The 19,436-nt window shown below is 38.3% G+C and overlaps 3 protein-coding genes across 7 annotated transcripts in view; 2 read left to right on the top strand and 1 right to left on the bottom strand.

Annotated features, from left to right (window-relative positions):
* LOC146305156 (high affinity immunoglobulin gamma Fc receptor I-like) overlaps positions 1–4,096 on the bottom strand; it is a 64,240-nt gene extending 60,144 nt beyond the window's left edge. The window contains exons 1-4 of the mRNA XM_084713044.1: positions 3,792–4,096; positions 3,643–3,702; positions 3,050–3,313; positions 1,838–2,080 (exon numbers count right to left, since the gene is read on the bottom strand). Coding sequence (XP_084569170.1) covers positions 1,838–2,080; positions 3,050–3,313; positions 3,643–3,702; positions 3,792–3,822 — 598 coding nt within the window. The 5' untranslated portion in view covers positions 3,823–4,096. The remainder of the gene's footprint in view (positions 1–1,837; positions 2,081–3,049; positions 3,314–3,642; positions 3,703–3,791) is intronic.
* A 781-nt stretch (positions 4,097–4,877) lies between these two features.
* LOC146305155 (butyrophilin subfamily 3 member A2-like) lies at positions 4,878–14,004 on the top strand. Of its 5 annotated transcripts, none has more exons than XM_084712049.1 (11): positions 4,878–4,907; positions 5,361–5,405; positions 6,668–6,770; positions 7,589–7,930; positions 9,623–9,910; positions 10,017–10,139; positions 10,269–10,450; positions 10,900–10,995; positions 11,523–11,612; positions 12,961–13,046; positions 13,228–14,004. In XM_084712049.1, exons 3-11 carry the CDS (start codon positions 6,677–6,679, stop codon positions 13,292–13,294), a joined length of 1,368 nt encoding a protein of 455 aa, XP_084568175.1. In that variant the 5' UTR covers positions 4,878–4,907; positions 5,361–5,405; positions 6,668–6,676; the 3' UTR covers positions 13,295–14,004. The 5 variants fall into 5 exon arrangements, 3 of the variants coding, with proteins under 3 accessions (XP_084568175.1, XP_084568176.1, XP_084568173.1); XR_014769050.1 differs by having other exon boundaries at positions 4,879–4,907; positions 5,318–5,405; positions 12,532–13,046; positions 13,228–13,287; XR_014769051.1 differs by having other exon boundaries at positions 4,879–4,907; positions 5,318–5,405; positions 12,478–13,046; positions 13,228–13,287.
* A 1,370-nt stretch (positions 14,005–15,374) lies between these two features.
* On the top strand, positions 15,375–19,004 carry LOC146305154 (uncharacterized). The gene has a single exon (XM_084712090.1). The coding sequence runs from the start codon at positions 17,422–17,424 to the stop codon at positions 18,373–18,375; it is 954 nt and encodes a 317-aa protein (XP_084568216.1). The 5' UTR covers positions 15,375–17,421; the 3' UTR covers positions 18,376–19,004.
* Positions 19,005–19,436: the final 432 nt, after the last annotated feature.

Here is a 19,436-nt window from a genome sequence, read left to right as displayed (position 1 = left end):
GGTTTGTCTTGAGGCAGGACCTCAAATTCTCAGCAGCGTCTAAAACAAAACAGCGAGAACGTGTGACGCCGAGAGGATTCAAAAATAATCCACAGCCCTTTTCTTCAACACGTCTCAACCGTCTGTGGTCACAACATGTCAACTGCCACTTTCAGTACAGACAGTGACCCCAAGTAACTCCTGTAAATTCATTCATTCATCTTTTAAACACAACTTATCACTCAGAATGAAGAGTACATTATCTTATAAATGAGCCAATAATTAAGACGTATGTTATCTGTTACAGTCTTGTTTTCATGTCATATTAAAGACAAGAAAAGTACAGATGTAGAATCAACCTTTGTCCTTCTTCTGCCCTGTGACGACTGCGTACGTTACACTGTCTGGATCTGTAACATCATCTGCAGGGACTGAAACAAACAGAACAAACAGGTGGACAGAGACACGTTACACATAAATACAGTGCATCAACATCTTTGTACATATATATATATTGATTTCATTATATTATTTGGTCTCCTAGAACAGAACTGTTGGCCACAGTCTGAAGGATTGTTTTGTTGGGGAAGATTTGACTTCATGAAATGAAAGAATTGATCATATAGAAATATACAGATGTTGAAGTTGTGCTTGTGTGTGGAGCAGATGTGTGTTGGTGTAAGTCTTGTTTTGTTTTGTCTTCTGTTCTCTCTTTGACTTTTGTTTCGTTGTTAAGATTTTATGTCTTTGTTTTGTTATTGTGGAAAGTGTTTATTGTGTATAATTTGAAATTTAAATAAAATCTTAAAAATATATATAATGATTAAATCAGGGTTTATTTTTAGGGAAATCTTGGAACAACTTTAAAGGGTCTACATTTTCATAGAAGAAAAATATTTTAAAACAAAGATGATTCTAATGTTGTATCATGTTATGAGTAAGTATTATTAATTTTAGATTTTGATGGATTTTAACACATTTTTAAATGGCTTGAAGTTGTGAATTCTTGTCTGAGACAAGGCTGCTTTCTGACACAGAACAAGTTTAGAAATTATTAATATCATGGCATTAGTAATTTTTGAAGTTTTTGGTAGGACCCGATTTGTCCCAGTTCTCAAGAATGGATAAACTACAGTGACAAGTTTTCACCTGGACGTGGTGATGCGGTCTGTGTCTTTGTGGAAACTGATGGACGGTTAGAAACAGCAAAAATACTGAGTTCAACAGAGACCAGAAAATAAAAGGAAAGTTGAACTTTGGCTTTAAAAAAAAGTGATAAATAAATAAATAAATAAATAAATAAATAAATAAATAAATAAATAAATAAATACGTGATTCACATGAAATGAATCCATCTTATATTTCTAATTATTTTAAACAAAGTGTTATGTGATGCCATCTGCTTCACTGTTGTGTTTACATGTTTATTTTGCAGTTATTTACCTCTGTGTTTCCAAATATACAGAAGAAATCCAACCACCAGCAGCACCAGAGCTGTCACTAAAATAATGACAGCGACCCACAGCGGGTCGGACACAAGGGGGACCTCTGTGTTTTCAGAGACTGTCTTTTTGTCAGGGGCTGGAAGGATGATAGAAATAATTTTAAATAATGCATAGATCATGTAAGTGTGAAAAATATCCAACAGGAAACTGACACTATGTCATAATTTTGGGGATGGAAGCTAACAGCCTTTATTTGTCTTTTTAGGACCAAAATATATAAATAAAGTAAGTTAAAGTGAACAAACGTGAAACAAGTGGACTTTTCCATAAGTAGGGTTTCTCTCATCATGTATAATCTGCACTCATCCTGGTTATATAACTAGTAAAATATCTCTAACACTGTTATGTCTCACCTCTGACAGCCAGCCAGCTTCCTGGTGAAGCTCCAACACCAGGGATGCTGCACATGTAAAGGCCTTCATCAGATCTGGAAACACTGTAAATGGTCATTTCTTTTGCAGACCTATACTTGAGGAGACGGTCTTTGTAGAAATGAGCTGGGAGGTTGTTGGAATTGTGCTTATCTCGGCAGAGCAGAGTCACCTTCTCCCCCTCCGTAACAGGAGAAGCAGGAATGTCCAAGATCACAGAACCAGCTGAACGACATGTTGGAAAAATAAAATGTCAGCCAGTTGCAGCCACAAGATGCAAACACATGAAGTGCAGTGAGAATGTTCACTTAAGTGGTAACATTGACCAAATTAAAAACAAAAAAATAACAAACAAAAAAACAAATAAAAAAATAAATAAAACAGAACACAAGAACAAATAAACAAACTATACCAAAAATATCCAAATATAACAGTGCATCATCTGCATAGTCACAAATATTTACCTCCTCAACTCTGCCAACATTATTCTTTTTTTAGAGGTTGTACAGAGCTGATAAGTGGTATCATATCAAACTAGACAATCTGGAACTGGTACCAGCCATGTCATCCTAGCTGTTGGGAGGTTGACTAAATAATGCCTTAAAGTTAGAGTAAATTTTGGAGAGTGGAAAAACTGGGTAACTGCAGCTTCATGAAATCCACAACCCCAAACTAAAGACCAAGGGCATTTAGAGGACAGATGGCTTTCCTAACTATGCTGACAGTTTCTGAGCCAATCCAAGAACAGATGTGCTTTTGAGCATTTTTTTTTTTTTTTTAAATCAATTCACAAGTGGTGAACTTTTTTTTTTTTTTGAGACATTATAAACCATCATATACTTCCATCATAATGTTCTATGCCTTTACAAATGTTAGGCACGGTCAAAACTGAGACCTTAGCCACTGCAGTGACCCCATTTGAATTACAACGAAACACAGCTTCCAATGGAGTGACTGAGTAGGTGAGTTTCTTCACAGGGAAACCACAAAAAAACCAAATTATATATTACATATTTTTGCATGATTCTGTAAAAAAAATATACCTTGAACAAGAACTTTGTTAATAGCATGAAGTTACACTCTAAACCTGGTTATTTTAAATATTTTAATTTGTTGACTCTCATACTGGTCATACTGAATAAGAAACTTATTAAAAGTAAAATTTCAGAATAGATCTTTGGTGGAACAACATACCAGTGACAGTGATGTTGACACGGTTGCTTCTCTTCCCCCCTGCAGTCTCACACCAGTATTCTCCACTGTCAACTGCGTAGACACTATCAATGATGCAGATGGACCCTGTTGGCGTGCTCTTAATGTCACATTTTGGATCAAATATCTTAGTTTTCTTGATCCCTTTCAGTTGAGTGGAACCATCAAACCCCCCACAGTCAAAAGAAACAGAGTCCAGCTGAAAGTGTTGAAGTCTGTTTGGAGAAATACGAAGAAAATCTGCATCTGAAACCAAGAAAGAGACGAGAGTGTCACTGAAGAAACAATCAACAGAAATATTAAACAAAAAAGTCACTGTAGGCGCCTGCAACTGATGACAGAATAAATTTAGACCTTTTATAAGAAACATCCTGGTGTTTGACACCAACATGGACATTTAAACTGAACTTTTGACAAAATACAACATTAAACACAACAGTAGGAAACTAAATCACATCACAGAGACAAAGACAAGTTTTAAAGGTTCAGGTCAAAGTTGAAGCAGCTCCTTCAGACAGAGAGAAATGATGCAACATGTCAAATAGTATGATGAGGATTTAGTATTTGTCTCTTACCACTGCTGTGAGTATAACTGTCCTGAACTTGTGTCCCCAGCAGAATGAATTCAAACATCACTGGATGAACAAACAGACAGAGTTGAATATCAGACACAGACGGTTTGATCTACAGGATTTAGAGACAAAAGAAGAGACGTGAGACTCACACAGTCTGAAGAGGAGAGCTGTGTCCTCCATGTCGTCTCGCTGCTGACTGTCTGAGCATCAGACTGAAACACAACCTAAGTACACAGGAGGGAACTTCCTCTTCCTGTGCAGCTCAGTTCTGGGGTCGATGTTAAAACTAGAGACAGACTCACAGAGGTTTTAACCGTCTGTCAGTCTCTGAGTTACAGAAACTCACTCAGGAGGGTCGACCACCTCTACCTGTCCAGCTGGCTCAAGTATCCCTGTCACAACATTAAGCTACGATTCAGTGTCTAAACCTAAAAAACACACTCTCACACTTCCACTTGTCGAACCAGGAGATCTGTCTCCTCGCTTTTCTCTTTGCTTCCTCCTGGTAAATCCACCATGAAGGTGGACACTGTGCCTGCCTCTTAAAGGTGATGAGAGCTGACTTTCTGATTGGTTTGCATGTTCGGCCTAAACTGGTGAATTTATGAGGGCACGTGGGAACAGCTGATAGGTGCATCCTGCTTTGTGCTGGTGGTCCAAGGGGTTGGACAGGGCAAAATACCACATACCCCGAAAACTGACTATGACATCATGTTCTGTGCCCCAATTATAAAATATCAGATCTAACAATGACCTTATGAACACTCCCTGTTTTTTTACTAACACAGCTTGTGGTTTTGATTGCAGCTGTATAATTTTATAATCAGTTATCTGGCTCAAAGTTCAACTCTTAACAAAAACACTCAAAGTGAAACTAAGCACAGACTCATAAAACACAGACTACTGTGATTAAAGTTTGACTTATTTTTAGTTTGATTTATTTTTACTTTAATTAAAACACTCATTTGTAAATATAAAAATCATTTTACAATGTACATATATTCTAATTTAAATCAACTGTTTTTATTAACTAGTTTTATGAATCAGATGGTTCTGTAGTGACTTTGCTGATGTTTTCAGGAGGTGTAGGGGAATGAATGGGCTCTTATTACATCATTTCTTTAAATAACTATGAACAATATCTCTGCAGCTGGTACATCAGTGTGAGTTCAGGTGAGTTAAGGTGAGTTCAGGTCACACCCAGTCAATGATTGACAGACTTTGTCCCTGCAGTCTGATCAACTAACCGACACATCATGCAGCAGGTACGTCGTCCTCCAACTTTATTTTTTCCTTTTCTTCATGTTTCAGTGAACTTCTGTTTTAAAACACAGGATCAGTTTAACATCAGTGACAGTAGGTCTGTATTCACAGCTGAGAGCTTCATACTGACAGGTGATTAAATCTATTTTAAGATCTTTTATGTGTAAAAGATGGAAACCGCCCAGGAAATACATTTCAAATACTGAGTAACTGTAATATAATGATTTCAGTTTCAGTCAGACTTTTCTTGATTTCTTGAACATGGAGCTCATGCAGGGAGGGGATGAAGAGTCAAACTGTAGGTTGTTTCAGTCCAGTGTGATGCAGTGATAACATTATTATAAAGAACTGTGATGTAGATGAAGGTACCTTCTCAAAACTCGGTCTTTATGTGATGTGATATGATTCACAGATTGATCCTGATGCACTGATTGTCTTGTTTGCTTGTTCTGAAGTTTGTCTTCCAATGCTACAATCTACACAACAGACCCTCATGATCGGTACGTTAATAACAAATAATTCTTTAGGAAATGAAATCTTCTCTCCTCTGATTTTTATCTGAAGTCCCTCCTGTGTGACATCCAGTTGTGCAGCTCCTCATCATACACTTTATTTTTTACTGACAGGCTGAAATATTCTTGTCTTTATCTGTCTCATCTTGTTGAAACAAAATTTTTTTATTCTTCTCTAAGTGTCATAGAAACGGTTCTGATAAAGACTAAACTACATCTGCAAATCCCCAAAATTTGGGACGTTATAAATAAAAAACAGAATGCAATGATTTGCAAAAATGTTTCAACCTGGGGACAATCTGGATGGTCCTTTTCCTCTTTAGCCCGGAGGACACGACGTCCATGATTAGTGAAAACAGTCTGAAATGTGGACTCGTCAGACCACAGGACACTTTTCCTCTTTGCGTCCGTCCATCTCAGATGAGCTCGGGTCCAGAGACGTCTGCAGTGTTTCTGGATGTTGTTGATAAATGTCTTTCTCTTTTCATGGTAGAGTCTTAACTTGCATTTGTAGATGCAGAGACAAACTGTGTTTACTGACAACGGATTTCCAAAGTGTTCCTGATCCCATGTAGTGTCCTTTATACAATGATGAGGGTTTTTAATGCAGTTTTTAATGCAGCGCTGCCTGAGGGGTCAAAGGTCACAGACAGTCCGTGTTGGTTTTCAGAGATTTCTCTGGATTCTCTGAATCTTTTAATCATATTATGGATTGTAGATGTGAAATCTATAAATTCCTGCAGTTTTGTTTTGACAAACTTTGTTCTTAAACTGTTGGACTGTTTGCAGTTTTTCACAAAGTGGTGAATCTGACCCCATCCATCTTTGTGAACCACTGAGTCTTTCCAGGACGCCCCTTTAATACCCGATCATGATCCTGTCACCTGTTACCAAGTTTCTCCAAATCATTGTGTTCTGTTTTTATTCACATTTTACCCAACGTCCTAACTTTTTAAGGATTAGGGTCATATATTTTCAAGAAGGGAAAAATCACTATAATTATATCTGTGCTTCAGTGTGGGAATTAATTAGAGAGCGGTCTTTGCTCTGTTGGCAAGAAAAGTGAAAATATAACTCAGTTTTTATTTATTTTTTTTAAATCCATACATGAGAGTTTATCACAGAATTTGCCTGGTAAAGTCAGACAGATAAAATTAGCCACACAGTCACATAAAAAGGAATCATTTTACTTTTGACTGGACTAGAAAGAATATTTTCCATATAATGTATCTCTGGTGTCTGATTTTCAGAACATTAGGATGCTTCCTCACAGGACTGGACTGTTCCTTCAATCTCCACCCACAGCTCTCTGTGTTTTGGTTTTTCATCTTGTCCTAACAGACTATTGTAGAGGTGAGACACAGTAATGCACTCCGAGGACCAAATAGAATTAACCCACATTATCATATTAGTGTCATTAAATGAAAAACGTGTACTGAATACTTTCCTGCAAACATCTTGCAGATACATTCAGATTCAATATTTTATGAGTCATAAATGGGAGATCAGGTTGCTTGAATGGCTTCACAAATTTACACAACTTACTACAACTTTTCTGATTCCACATATTATAACAAGGTTAACAATCTACAGTCATGCTGTGAGGGTTTGCTTTAAGTTAACTGATGATGTCAGTATGCAAACATGCTCACAATGATGATCCTTATATGTTGATGTTTTGCAGGTAAGTTATCGATGGTCAAAGTTTATCATGTAACATTTAGCACAGCTAATTAAATACAGCTGATGCTAATGGAGATGTCATTAGCTTTGTGGGTATTTGATCATGTGTAAATAGTTTATTTTACATGAACACCTGCAAAAACTACATAACACAATACATGAACTGTAAATGTCCTGCAGATATGTAACTGGTTCTGTTTTACACTGAAGCGCCTTGAAATGATGTTGTGTTTTATAATTCATTATCATCATCATCATCATCATCATCAGTACTACACCTCAATTGAGCTGCAGCTTCACAGTTGCCCATTCTCCATGTTTTTCTCCTCTTCCTCCTCATCTCCTCCTCCAATCCTCACTCCTCTGCCACACTAACATGACTGTGCATGGAGGAATCAGAAATAGAAAGTGCTTCTGAAGTTTGATAGCCTGCTAGCCTGAATTGCTTTGCTCTTCAGGAATGAATAACCATATGCATTTATTTCCAGGTCAGTCTCAGTTAATTGGTCCGTCTCAGCCAATAGTGGCAACACTTGGCCATGACATCATTTTGCCATGTCATCTGAAACCTGCTGTGGACGTTGCCGGCATGATACTGGAGTGGACGAGACCTGACCTGGATCCTATCTTTGTCTATGTGAGACGTTTTGGTCAGGAACTCGTACTAACTAAACATCCATCATACAAGCGACGGACATCAGTGTTCATCAATGAACTGAGGAACGGAAACATTTCACTGAAACTCTCTGCTGTGAAACCTTCTGATGAGGGAACGTACCACTGCTACATCCCAAAACTGAACAAAGGATCTTCTGTTCAACTTGTTGTTGGTAAGTCCACACACACACACACACACACACACACACACACACACACACACACACACACACACACACACACACACACACTGTATCTACACAGAGCAGTTTGATGAAGTCTGAATCCAGTGAAGATGTTTTGTAGAAATCAACACTGTGTTGGAAAAAGAAAATAACGTTCATCAAAGGGACATGCTTCCCCAGAAGAACTTTTTACATATTTTCAAGTTAAATGCATAAATTTGGAGAACCTTGGGAGCAAATTTAAGAGTCTAGATCTGTGAAGAACTTTGTGATCTTATAAATAATTTAATCATAAACACACTGGTTGTAGATAAGAACAGTGATGACACATTAAAAATAATCACATTCACAAGCACGGGAAATAAGACCAGACCCGGTTCTACGAGGGTGCAAAAGTATGCATGCACCCTAATTTGTAATTTGAAGAACAGATGCCAAGCACAAGGTGGTGGGTCTTGGTGCACACGCTGTGTATCTTCATGTGCACCTTACTTTGGTTCATGTGCAGCCGTGCATCGTGCAAAAGGTCTGAGTGAAGGTGAATATAGATCAGCAGGTGATGTGATTATTAAATTTTCTCTCAGTCAGTCACATCACAAAATTCTGCACCCAAAGAAAAACTGAGTGTGATTTTCCATCAGGTACTAACTATAACAGCAATAAAACTAAATACTAAAGAAACTTCTTTGACGATTACTACATCAGAGATTGTAATGTTGTAATGTTTCTCACCTCATACACGCTCACATTGCTCAGTAATTAATGTTACACTGCCAAGTTTGGACTGAATGTGTTTTAAGGGTGAAAAGAAAGTTGGAAAAGAGATCAGCTCTGGTAACCAGACGTCTTAAAACATAGAATATGTTATACCCAACCAGTCTGATGTGTGTTCAGGTCTTTATGGTTATACTGCAGCAGACTAGTGTTGTTTTCAGCTGATTTAATGACAGAAAAAACACTAAACAGGCAACAACACTGCTTTGGCTGCAGATCTGTGTGTGAGTGACATGAGAGTATTTTGCTGCAGCATCGTCGCTGCATCCAACTTCATTCCTTATCGCTGCCCAAGAGGTTTGTGATTGTTTTAAAGACATGCGAACAAGGGTGGGTGTTTTCATATTTAATTCTTGGCTTTACAATTGACTCTTTGCTAAGTTCTGTCCTCCTCAGTTACTGTTGCTAAGTCTGCCAAACTTTCCATTTTCGCACCGCATTCAAATAGTTTATGGTGAAATACAGCAGGTATATCTACATGATAGATGACAGAAATACACTCATTAACGTGGGAAAAGGAAGAGCAGGGACTCGATTAGTGCAGCGGACCTTGAGACGGGTCTAACATTTGCAGCTTATGTTAGAGCAGATGAAGACAGAGTTTCATCACACGTGTCTCTTGTGTTTCACGTTTTTGATACGCCAAAAAAGACGTCATCGTCCAAACTCATGAAACGCAGAGTATCGCTCTTCTCAGAGTCGCCTGCACACCTTCAACATGGAGAGACATGGAAAGACTGACAGCCCTAGGGTTGCTAAGCTATGATTGGACAGTTGCTGTTTGGAGGTGGGGCTTAGTGAACGGTCAATTGTGCATTTAGATTTGTGCACCTTTTTATATGATTGATTTGGTGATTGTATTACTGACCACTGTTTTAAACTTTTAAAACTTTTGCTCACCATCAGGTAGCGTTTCCTCTCCTGCTGTAACTTTAGCAGGAATCAGCAGAAACAGAGGAGGTCTGGTTCTCCAGTGTGAGTCTGAAGGCTGGTATCCAGAACCTGAGGTGTCGTGGCTGGACGCTGAGGGACACGTCCTCTCTGCTGGACCTACAGAGACAGTCAGAGGTCCTGATGGTCTCTATACTGTCAGCAGCAGAGTGACTGTGGAGGAGAGACACAGAAACAACTTCACCTGTAGAGTCCAACAGAAGGACATCAACCAGATCAGAGAGACACAGATCCATGTTCCAGGTAGAAACATCATTTATAAACTGTACAGAGAATGATTTTACTTTCAAACAGCTGAGATCTACTTAATAAAATAAACACCATGTTATTCTGTGTTTTATCGTTTCAGATGATTTGTTTGAGCTCCTGTCCAGTTCTTCTGCTCTCACAGCTGGTTTGGCTGTTAGTTTGACTGTCTGTATCCTGATTATTCTGTTATTTGTCTTTTTATTCTGGAGACAAAACAGAATCAGTAAGTCACAGATTAACTGCAGTGTATTTTGATAACACATTTTATAATATAGACTGCAATTACACAGATGTTGCTGTGATACTTTGACCGCAATGTTAGTTTACATCATTCAACTTTAATTTTACACAGAGACCAAGAGAAACCACAGAGATGAAACTGATGGAGGAGAGAAGAAGAGCCGCTTCAAACGGCACAAAACTGAAGATCAGTTTGTCACTGAAGTAGAAAGAGAGAGAGAGAGGCTCAGGACAAATAGAGCAGTACAGATGATGGTTATGAACAAGGGAAAAGAGAAAAAGAAGACTGAACAGGTGAGTAAAGAAACTGGACTTTGCTTTTAGGAGAAGAAAAACAAGATCAGGAAGAGTAAAGTTTGATCTGAGCAAGAAACAGAAAATAATGAAGAAGACAACAAAAGCAGCATGAGAGGAAAACTTATAGAGTCAATTTATGTTTGGACAATCTGAAGTTTAGAAGACAATTCAGACAGACGGACGGATGATTGAAGAGAAAAAAGAGAAAACAGTAATCATTCAGAATAATAATCAGAAAATTCTCAAAAGTTTTTATTTGACAGCTTAAAGAGTAAAAAGTTTTAAAGTTTTATTTAGCTTTATTATTTTATTATTTATTTATTTATTTATTTAGTTTTGTTTTTATTTAAAGAGTAACAGTAAAATAGATTGGAAATGAAATAGTGCGCTAATGAAAAAGATAAAAAGATCAACTTTGTTTTTCTTGTCTCCTCTGTGTGTTTGAGCTGCAGACAGTTTCCATGCAGCAGTTCCAGGCTGAGCAGCAGAGGAGACAGGAAGCGGAGAACAGAGTTCAGGAGCTGCAGGAGAAGAACAGGGAGGTTTGTGTTTGTGTTCTTCACAACATATTTATTTCTGCTTCTTTTCAAGTTTTTCCTGTATTTTCAAGACAACCAGTTGTTATTGATATTAAATATATGGCAGAAACTAAAATAAGTTGAACACATCTGTAAGGTGAGAGTTCGATGTGTGGTTGTTGGATCTTGTTGAGGATAAACAGCAGAGACAGATATTTTCTGTAAGCAGCACGACTTCACAGCTTCACAACAACTACATTTCCTGGTTACTCTTCCTTGTTATGGGTCACATGTGTCTTAACTAACCAATGAGAAGCCTGAAGGATTTACACTGAGGTAAACGTGTGTGAGAACTACAGAAGCAAATTATTTAAATTAAATTTTAGCAAACTACCAAAATACATGAATTAATTTAATTGAACCTGACACATCCATTATGTTCAAGACTAAAATATTTCCAGTTCTTTCCCAAACACACAAACACACATTGAGTCTTTTCGTTGTACTTTACATGCTGAATGAATCACATTCATGTTTCTGTTTAATCCCAGTTGGAGGAAAACCAGGCTGAGACCAACAGGCTGCTGCTTAGGCAGTCACAGAGACATCAGACGCTTCAGAGGGACGTCCTGCAGTCTCAGGTGAATCTGATCATTATTACCTGTGTGAATTCAGATGACTGACTAGTTCGACTCTTTCTCTGTATTTTCTCCACAGACTGATTTATGTTCAGTCCTTAAATGTTTCACAGCTGCACTTTTTACTTCACATTTTCATTCATAAAAACATGTAAAATGACAAATGTCAGTCAGGACCAAAACCAGAACCACATGTTGTGTTTAAGATCAGGATGGATCTGATGGATTAAACAGGATTGGATGAAATATGCACTACTTTAAAATAAATATGTTTAAGTTGAGGTGGTTTTACCCATTTTTATTCTCTGACAGAAATGACATTTCTCCAAATAACAGAGAGTTTTTAGTCCCACAGTATGAAGTGATATTGTGACAGGAGTCATTTATAGTGATGAACCTCCAGAGAAATATCAGCTGAATCTGCAGCTTCTTTCAGCTTCATGGAGATTTAGAGTCAGTTTCAGCTGCTTGTTGAGCTCCAGACTCAACTTTACTGTTGTGCTTCACTCACAGTGTGGTTTGTTCAGTTTCGGAGGTATCAGCTGTAGAGACGTCTTACTTTTCTATAATATAATGGAACTAGATGTCACTCAGCTTGTGGAGCTCAAAACACCAAAAATACATTTGAAAAAATTCAAAATCATAATCTGGTTACTTAAGATAATCCACAGGCCTTGTTATCAACAAAACTCTGTAACAAGTGACAGTCCACAGTTCAGACTGTCAGACTGTCACAGTAGTAAGGTAAAGTAAATACACTGCCTGGCCAAAAACAGTCACACACTCTTTATCTTTGATTACAGCACATATTCTCCATGACATCATTTCTATCAGCTTATTTAATCTCACAACATTTATTTCTGTCCAGAGATGCATTAATGAATCCTGACATCATCATCTTGGAATATGTCCGTGTCACCAGGGAAGAAAAAATCCTCATCATTCAGAATATTCAGGTAGTGAACTGACCTGAACAACTGAAGCAACCCCAGATCATAACTCTGCCCCCACAGAGGTGCTGGTGCTGTAGGCGCAAGGCATGATGGGAGCATCACTTCATCCTCCTCTCTTCTTACCCTTAACAAACTGAAGCCCCCACCACCACACACACACACACACACACACACACACACACACACACACACACACACACACACACAGAGTTAGACACATTGAAGTGTAGTTATGTTGTTTTCATTTTTACATTTTTGAAGTCGCAGTGTACCAAAATGGAGACGTGAGAGGTGTCGCCTGTACTGATGAACTGACCGACTAATGTCTGTCTGTCTGCGTGTGTGTGTGTGTGTGTGTGTGTGTGTGTGTGTGTGTGTGTGTGTGTGTTTTCTCCCAGGATGACAGCGCAGCTCGTCACAGCTTGTTGAAGTCACAGCCAATGAATAGAACCAATGTATCTGTCTCAGAGACGCGTCCCATCAGGTAACGTGTACAGAGCAGGATGAGTCGCAGTAACATATGAACCAAACTGTTCAAACCAAACTAATGACTCTGTTTTCTCTTACATACACAATATATAATGGATTTAAAACAGACTGTAACATTCATTTATCAGTTTGTCTCTCTGTCTCTCATCCTCTCACACACATTTTCCCTCCTGCAGAAGCACCTGGGCAGCTGGAAGGTACAAACACAGATCAAATACAGAGAACCCACCATACAAATACTGAGGAACCCATTAACACTCGGTCCTGGACAGACTAATATTGTGAGTTTTTGATTTCTCCATTTAAGACTGTTTCATTTTTTCTTTTTTCTTCTTTATGTTCCTCTGTTGTTCAGTCCTGTTTGAAATAAAAGAAAATAATGAGGAAATAATAACAAATTATTACCTTTAATGATTTAATTATTCTTCTGGTGAGTCGGTTACCTTTGCATCTCACAGATAAGGAGCAGAGTTTCTTGTTGTGACCAGATGTTGGAGGACCTGAAGGACTGGAGGTCTGGAGAAAAAACTGCAGGTCAACCTCATCAGTAACACTGGACAGTTAATTCAGGCACCGCTGTATATTAATTATCTGAGCTGTCAAACCTTTTTCTAACTTTATTTTACATGTTTGCTAACTTTAACTTCAACAATCTTCCCATTTAATGACTTTAATCAGCAACAGGAACGATCCAGGAGAGACAGTTACTGTTTATATCACCACAACACATTCTGAAAAATATATACCAAATGTTTAGGACGCCCCTTTAATACCCAACCATGATCCTGTCACCTGTTACCAACTCACCTGTTCACCTGTGTTTCCAAACAGGAGTTTTTGGAGCGTTCAGCAACTTTCACAGTCTTTGGTTGCTCCTGTTTTTTGAAATGTCTTGCAGGCATCAAATTGAGAATGAGTGAATATTTAAGAAACACAATAAAGTTCACCAGTTTGAACATTAAATATCTCGTCTTTGTGCTGAATTCAACTCAATAGAAGCTGAAAATGAATTTGTAAATCATTTCATTGTTTTAATTTATGTTTTGCAGTACATTTTATATTAATGTTTGGTTGTATAGTTATATTTTGTGAATTAATATGATTTTATAAAGTGACTACAGACAGTAATGTCAGTGTTCACATGTTATGCAACATGCAAAACCTCTCCATCAGTCAGTCTGACACATGAGCATCATTATCAACCTTCACCCACTTAAACATCAGTGTATATGTGGACAAGAGAGCAGTGAGCAGCAGGCAGAGAGACGGACGATCACTCAAACACAACTGACAAGGTGGGAAAATTTCATCATTAAGTTTTTAGTTTAGCTGACGTTTATCTAAAACATATATGACCTCTGTAAATAACTCAGCATGTGAGATTTGTTATGACAACTTGACATAATCAGACTGTTTGTTAAAACTGAGTTAGAAACTGTTAAACTTTGAGTCACGCAAACAAGGATTCATTTCATCTAAGATTAGTGATCATCAGAGTTCAGTAAAACCAGATGTGTTCGGTTGATAAGCTTCGGATCACTGGGTCTCTCACTGATCAATTCTCATTTTCACATCATCTACGAGTTCATACTCTTGCTCTTCTCCTCTGCTGCCTTTCTGTTCTCTGCGTTCTGATTCGTCCAGGGCCGGAGGAAGTGGGCGGGAACAGGGGGGTTGACCAATCACAGCAGAGAGCTTTCTACACCATCGTGGTCATCCTGGGAGCTCTGTCACTGAGGTTCTCGAGCAGCCTGGTTTTCACTCTGATAAGTTTTTCATTCGTGTTAAGCGACGCTGATCTTTGTATCTTGTGGTCGTCTGCAGGTTCGTTCAACCTGCCAGTAATCTGGTTTTACCTCTGCTGTTTCTGCACCGCGCAGGAAAACGACCACGCTGTAAACACAACGCTGTGTCTGCTGGAGAACTGGGTTAGAGCAGCATAAGTTATACTTGATTCAATTAAAATTATGTCATAACATAACTTTCAACTTTCAGCAACATGAGCGACAGGATAAACAGAAACAAGGTGTGTGAAAGAAGTTCAGCTCAAAATGGAGCACTGCATCCCATCATGCAGCGCTACATAACTCGCAGTCAGTCTCAGAGAACGATGCATTTTGTCACTGACACTCGCTCGAGTCAGTCAGGACAGAGACTTCAGTTTGACTGACCTTAACATGGTGACGTTCTGAGGTCATAAAGAACCCTGAGAACGTCATTTCACAAAATGTCAGTTTTAAAAAAGTTCTCTCACTTTGCATTCTATTTGTTTTAAAGTGTTTTTACAGTTTTATGTTTCTTGTGGACAAAGTGTGTTTTTTTTTTGTTGTTTATTTTATTTTATATTTCAACATCAGGTGTCTCTTCTTCCAACGTTCACAGCTATTAAACAACATAATCATGTACAGATATAAAGAGAACATGCAGGTGTTCTGGGTCACATTAAACTCTCTGATTTGAATGAGCAGCAGACTTCAGTCTCAGGTCATTTGAATCCTGTCAAACATTTTAATGGACAGATGAAATAAATCAGTTTAAGTCAACACAGAGTCTAACAGATCATTTATTAGCTGTTTATTTTATTCATGCAGCAGATCTTTCTCATATGTTGTAGAATAAACTGATGAAAACTATTTCATGTATTGTGTCGTCTGTCTGACGTTAGCAAGAGGCTAAACATGTCACAGAGCTACACGTTTATGAGTATAAATCCCAGAATGTCAGAGCTGGAAAACTCAAATCAAAGTCAGTGCTAACATGCTGATGTTTAGCAGGTATGTTTCCCATGTTTGTTCATAGTTTATCATATTAACCTGCTCACATCTGAGGCTGATGCACATGTCATTAGTTTTAAATCAACATGTTGGACACATTAAATTTTACATGCAGTGTTCCTGGATGTTAGTGGTGTTGTTCTGCACCTGACGTGTTCTCTGGAAGAATAATCAGAAAATAAAATGTTGCCTTCAGTGATTTCTGGTCCAGAGTCTTCATAAATTATTTTTAAAACATGCAAAACATCTCCTGCTTCCTTCTGTCTCTCTGACACTTCATTAATAACCCACATGCAAATTCAGTATTGTATATGTTGGACCAGGAACCAGTGAGCAGCAGTCTGTGAGTTTGGAGACGCAGGAGAAGGACGATCACAAACCATCACTGCTGTCAAGGTGGGAAAATTCATGCAGTTCCATGATTATTACCAGCAATATAACAATGACTGATACTCATACTGCATGAGACGTCTTTATCTGTAAATACAACAGCATGTCAGGTAAGTCCTTTTCTGTATCTTTCAGTTTGATGATTATTTAATATCCTGGATGTTCTCTATAACTCAAAAACTGCAGGAAAAAAGTCTAAAAAACATTTCACATGTCACAGAATAACATGTCCACATGTCCATAGCATGTCCACTGATCACATCAACACAATACAAATGACATTATTCACCATTATAAACTCCTTAAAATGTTGCTTGTGTAACTACAGTTCTATGAAGTCTGGACGACCAAATGCAGGTTATTATACAAGCATTAAAGGACCAGACTGCAAACTTTGCGTATGGGAGAAAGTACAGATTCACAACAAACGTGAAGGAGTGAATCCAGAGCCAGTGTTTGGTGTGTCCAGTCTGGGCAACATGGTGGTGCAACTATGCATGTAAATGTTGTAAATGTTCCCTGAGGAAGAAGCATGTAGAAATACATTCATGTGCTTAACTGAAGAATGTTCACATAATATGAACTAATACAAATGAAACGCTGATAATTTTCAATGTTTTAATTTATTTGACTAAAAATGTATTTAAATTATTGAATTAACCTCAAAGGCAGCACAATGGATAAACTATAATTATAAATAAATATGAACTGTGCCAACAGATTTTTACTCTTCCACTCTTACCTGTCAAAGAACTACTACACAACATACCGTTAGAAATCTGAGGTTCTTGTGATTCAGGTACAATCAGTGTCACAAACCAGCAAACAAACAATTACCAAACTGAGCCAACTCACCATCAAAGACTCGTAGTAAAACCAGTGGCAAAGGTCTGGTTGATCCAGCCCAGTTACATATGAAATACAAAACACACCATGTCCATCTGTAACTTCCCACAAACTGCAAACACAAACAGCAGAGGATGTAATCCTGACGTTTTCATGCAGATAAAATGGACATCCTGACTAAATGTTGGCGCTTCGTAAAGCCAGTAGAATCCCAAAACTGAAACCAGAGGTCAGTGTTGACTTCTTTTTAAAACACTTATGTATGTAACTTACATTTGTTGTGTCATGTACAAGAAGTGGGCGTCGAGGTTTGAATGAATTTTTTGAACATGTCAAAGGAGATATTTTTCCTGTAATTTGATGAGATTTGACTTTTCTCCCTTTCTTTTTCCTCTTCTCTGTCTGTCCTCCATACAAATAGAAATGTCACTCAACTCCTCGTCCAACTCCTCCATCAACGCTCCCTCTGACAGCTGCTTCTTCTCCAGAGTGTCAGTTTCCATGTTGACAGCCCTCTTCATCAGCCACGCCCTCCTCCTCCCTCTCTTCATCCTCGTCCTCCATGTGGGCTGCCAACGCTGGAGGAAACAGCGCTCTGTTGCCACGGCAGTGATGATGAGCCACTCTGACATCATCACCTTTCACATGGTCGTCCTGGAGATTTTCACTGTCTTGGGGTCTTTCCTCTACGCTTGCGGCGCCCACACACATCAATCAAGGGTAATGGTGGCGGGGATGTTGATGCTGTTCATCATCTCACCTGGACAGACTCTGTTTCACCTCCTCACCTGTGTGGAGCGCTACCTGGCTGTCGTTCATCCCGTCACCTACCTGGGGCTGAGACAGGCGGGCGGGGTCAAGATCAGGAACATCTGCATTGGGTGTGTTTGGTTGATAAGTTTTGGATCGCTGGGTCTGTTATATCTCATTGGTGAATTTATCTTCATCTATACTTTCTTTCTCTTGGTCTTCTCTGCTATTGTCGTGTCTGTCTCCAGCCTTTCTGTTCTCTGCGTTCTGATTCGTCCAGGGCCGGGGGAAGTGGGCGGGAACAGGGAGCAGGTTGACCAATCAAAGCAGAGGGCTTTCTACACCATCATGGCAATACTAGGAGTTCTGTTGTTGAGGTTCTTGAGCAATGTGATTTCTGCTGTGACATATTTTTCATCTGCAGTAGTCGGCAGTGATGTTTGTAAACTGGAGCTGATTGTCGCCTGGTTCTCTTTGCCCAGCAGTCTGGTGTTACCTTTACTGTTTCTGCACCGAGCAGGAAAACTACCAGACTGTAAACACAACACTGTGTCAGCAGAATAAATGAGACTGGATGAAGTTGAGGTGTTTGAGAAGGTCTAATAACTGGAGAATCACTGAACATCTTCACTGCAGTAAAAGTGAAAATATCATTTTCAGCTTGTTACATCTTTTTTCTATTGTTGCGTTGTTTTTGTTTTGTTACATATTTTACACCATTTTTAACTTGTTATGTATTGTTAAAGTATTTTCGTCTTGTTACGTTTTTTACATCATTTTCATCTTGTTTCAATTTTTACACTGGTTTCGTCTTGTTACATTGTTTTTGTCTTATTACATATTTTCTGTCATTTTCGTCTTATACTGTCTCATTTTCATCTTATTATGTCTTCTCTGTGTTATTATTGTCAAGTAATTTTTGCCTTATATCATTTACATCCTTTTGCGTCTTTTCTGTTGTTTTCGTCTTTGAAGTAATGAGCCTGTTTTGAAAATATAAGGAATAGAAACTAAAGATATTTGGGTTGAAATGTGGAGAGTAAGTGTAAAAAGTTGTAAAGTATAGTACGGAGTACAGTAAGTTCCCATCTTTGAGTTTTTCTTTTGTATTCATAAGCTTTTGGTATGAACTGTGCCCATGTTTGTTTTAAACATTAAACTTTATTCTTAACATTAAACTTTATTCTCAACATCCCAACTTTATTCTTAAAATTAAACTTTATTCTCGACATTTTGACTTCACTCTCAAACTAAAGACGAAAACTTTCTCCTGATTTATTTTTGTTATTCTTAATACTCAACGGTTTACTTTATTCCCAAAATGCGGAACAAACAAAGAAATTTCTTATTCATGGCCCTAATACGTTCACACTTTCGGATGTTCTGTTTTGAGTGACTCATCTTTATTATTGACGATCTTTGGCTGAAATATAGAATCTCGAAGGGAACTGCAGACATGCGAAAGATCTCGCGAGAGTTATAATTTTAAGCCAAACATGAGCTTTCTCCAAGACTAACCAAATCTTTTCTGTCCCTAAATCTACTCGCAGTGTTGACACATTATAAAACTTACGCTGCATTGTTACAAAGTGCATCACAAAGACGCGACACGATCAAATCTCGCG

Source organism: Lutjanus erythropterus, chromosome 23 (genome assembly GCF_056507025.1).
Source record: "Lutjanus erythropterus isolate fLutEry1 chromosome 23, fLutEry1.hap2, whole genome shotgun sequence".
Taxonomy (NCBI): Eukaryota; Metazoa; Chordata; class Actinopteri; order Lutjaniformes; family Lutjanidae; genus Lutjanus; species Lutjanus erythropterus.
The sequence above is the reverse complement of the archived record's forward strand: the minus strand, read 5'-3'. Positions and strand labels throughout refer to the sequence as shown.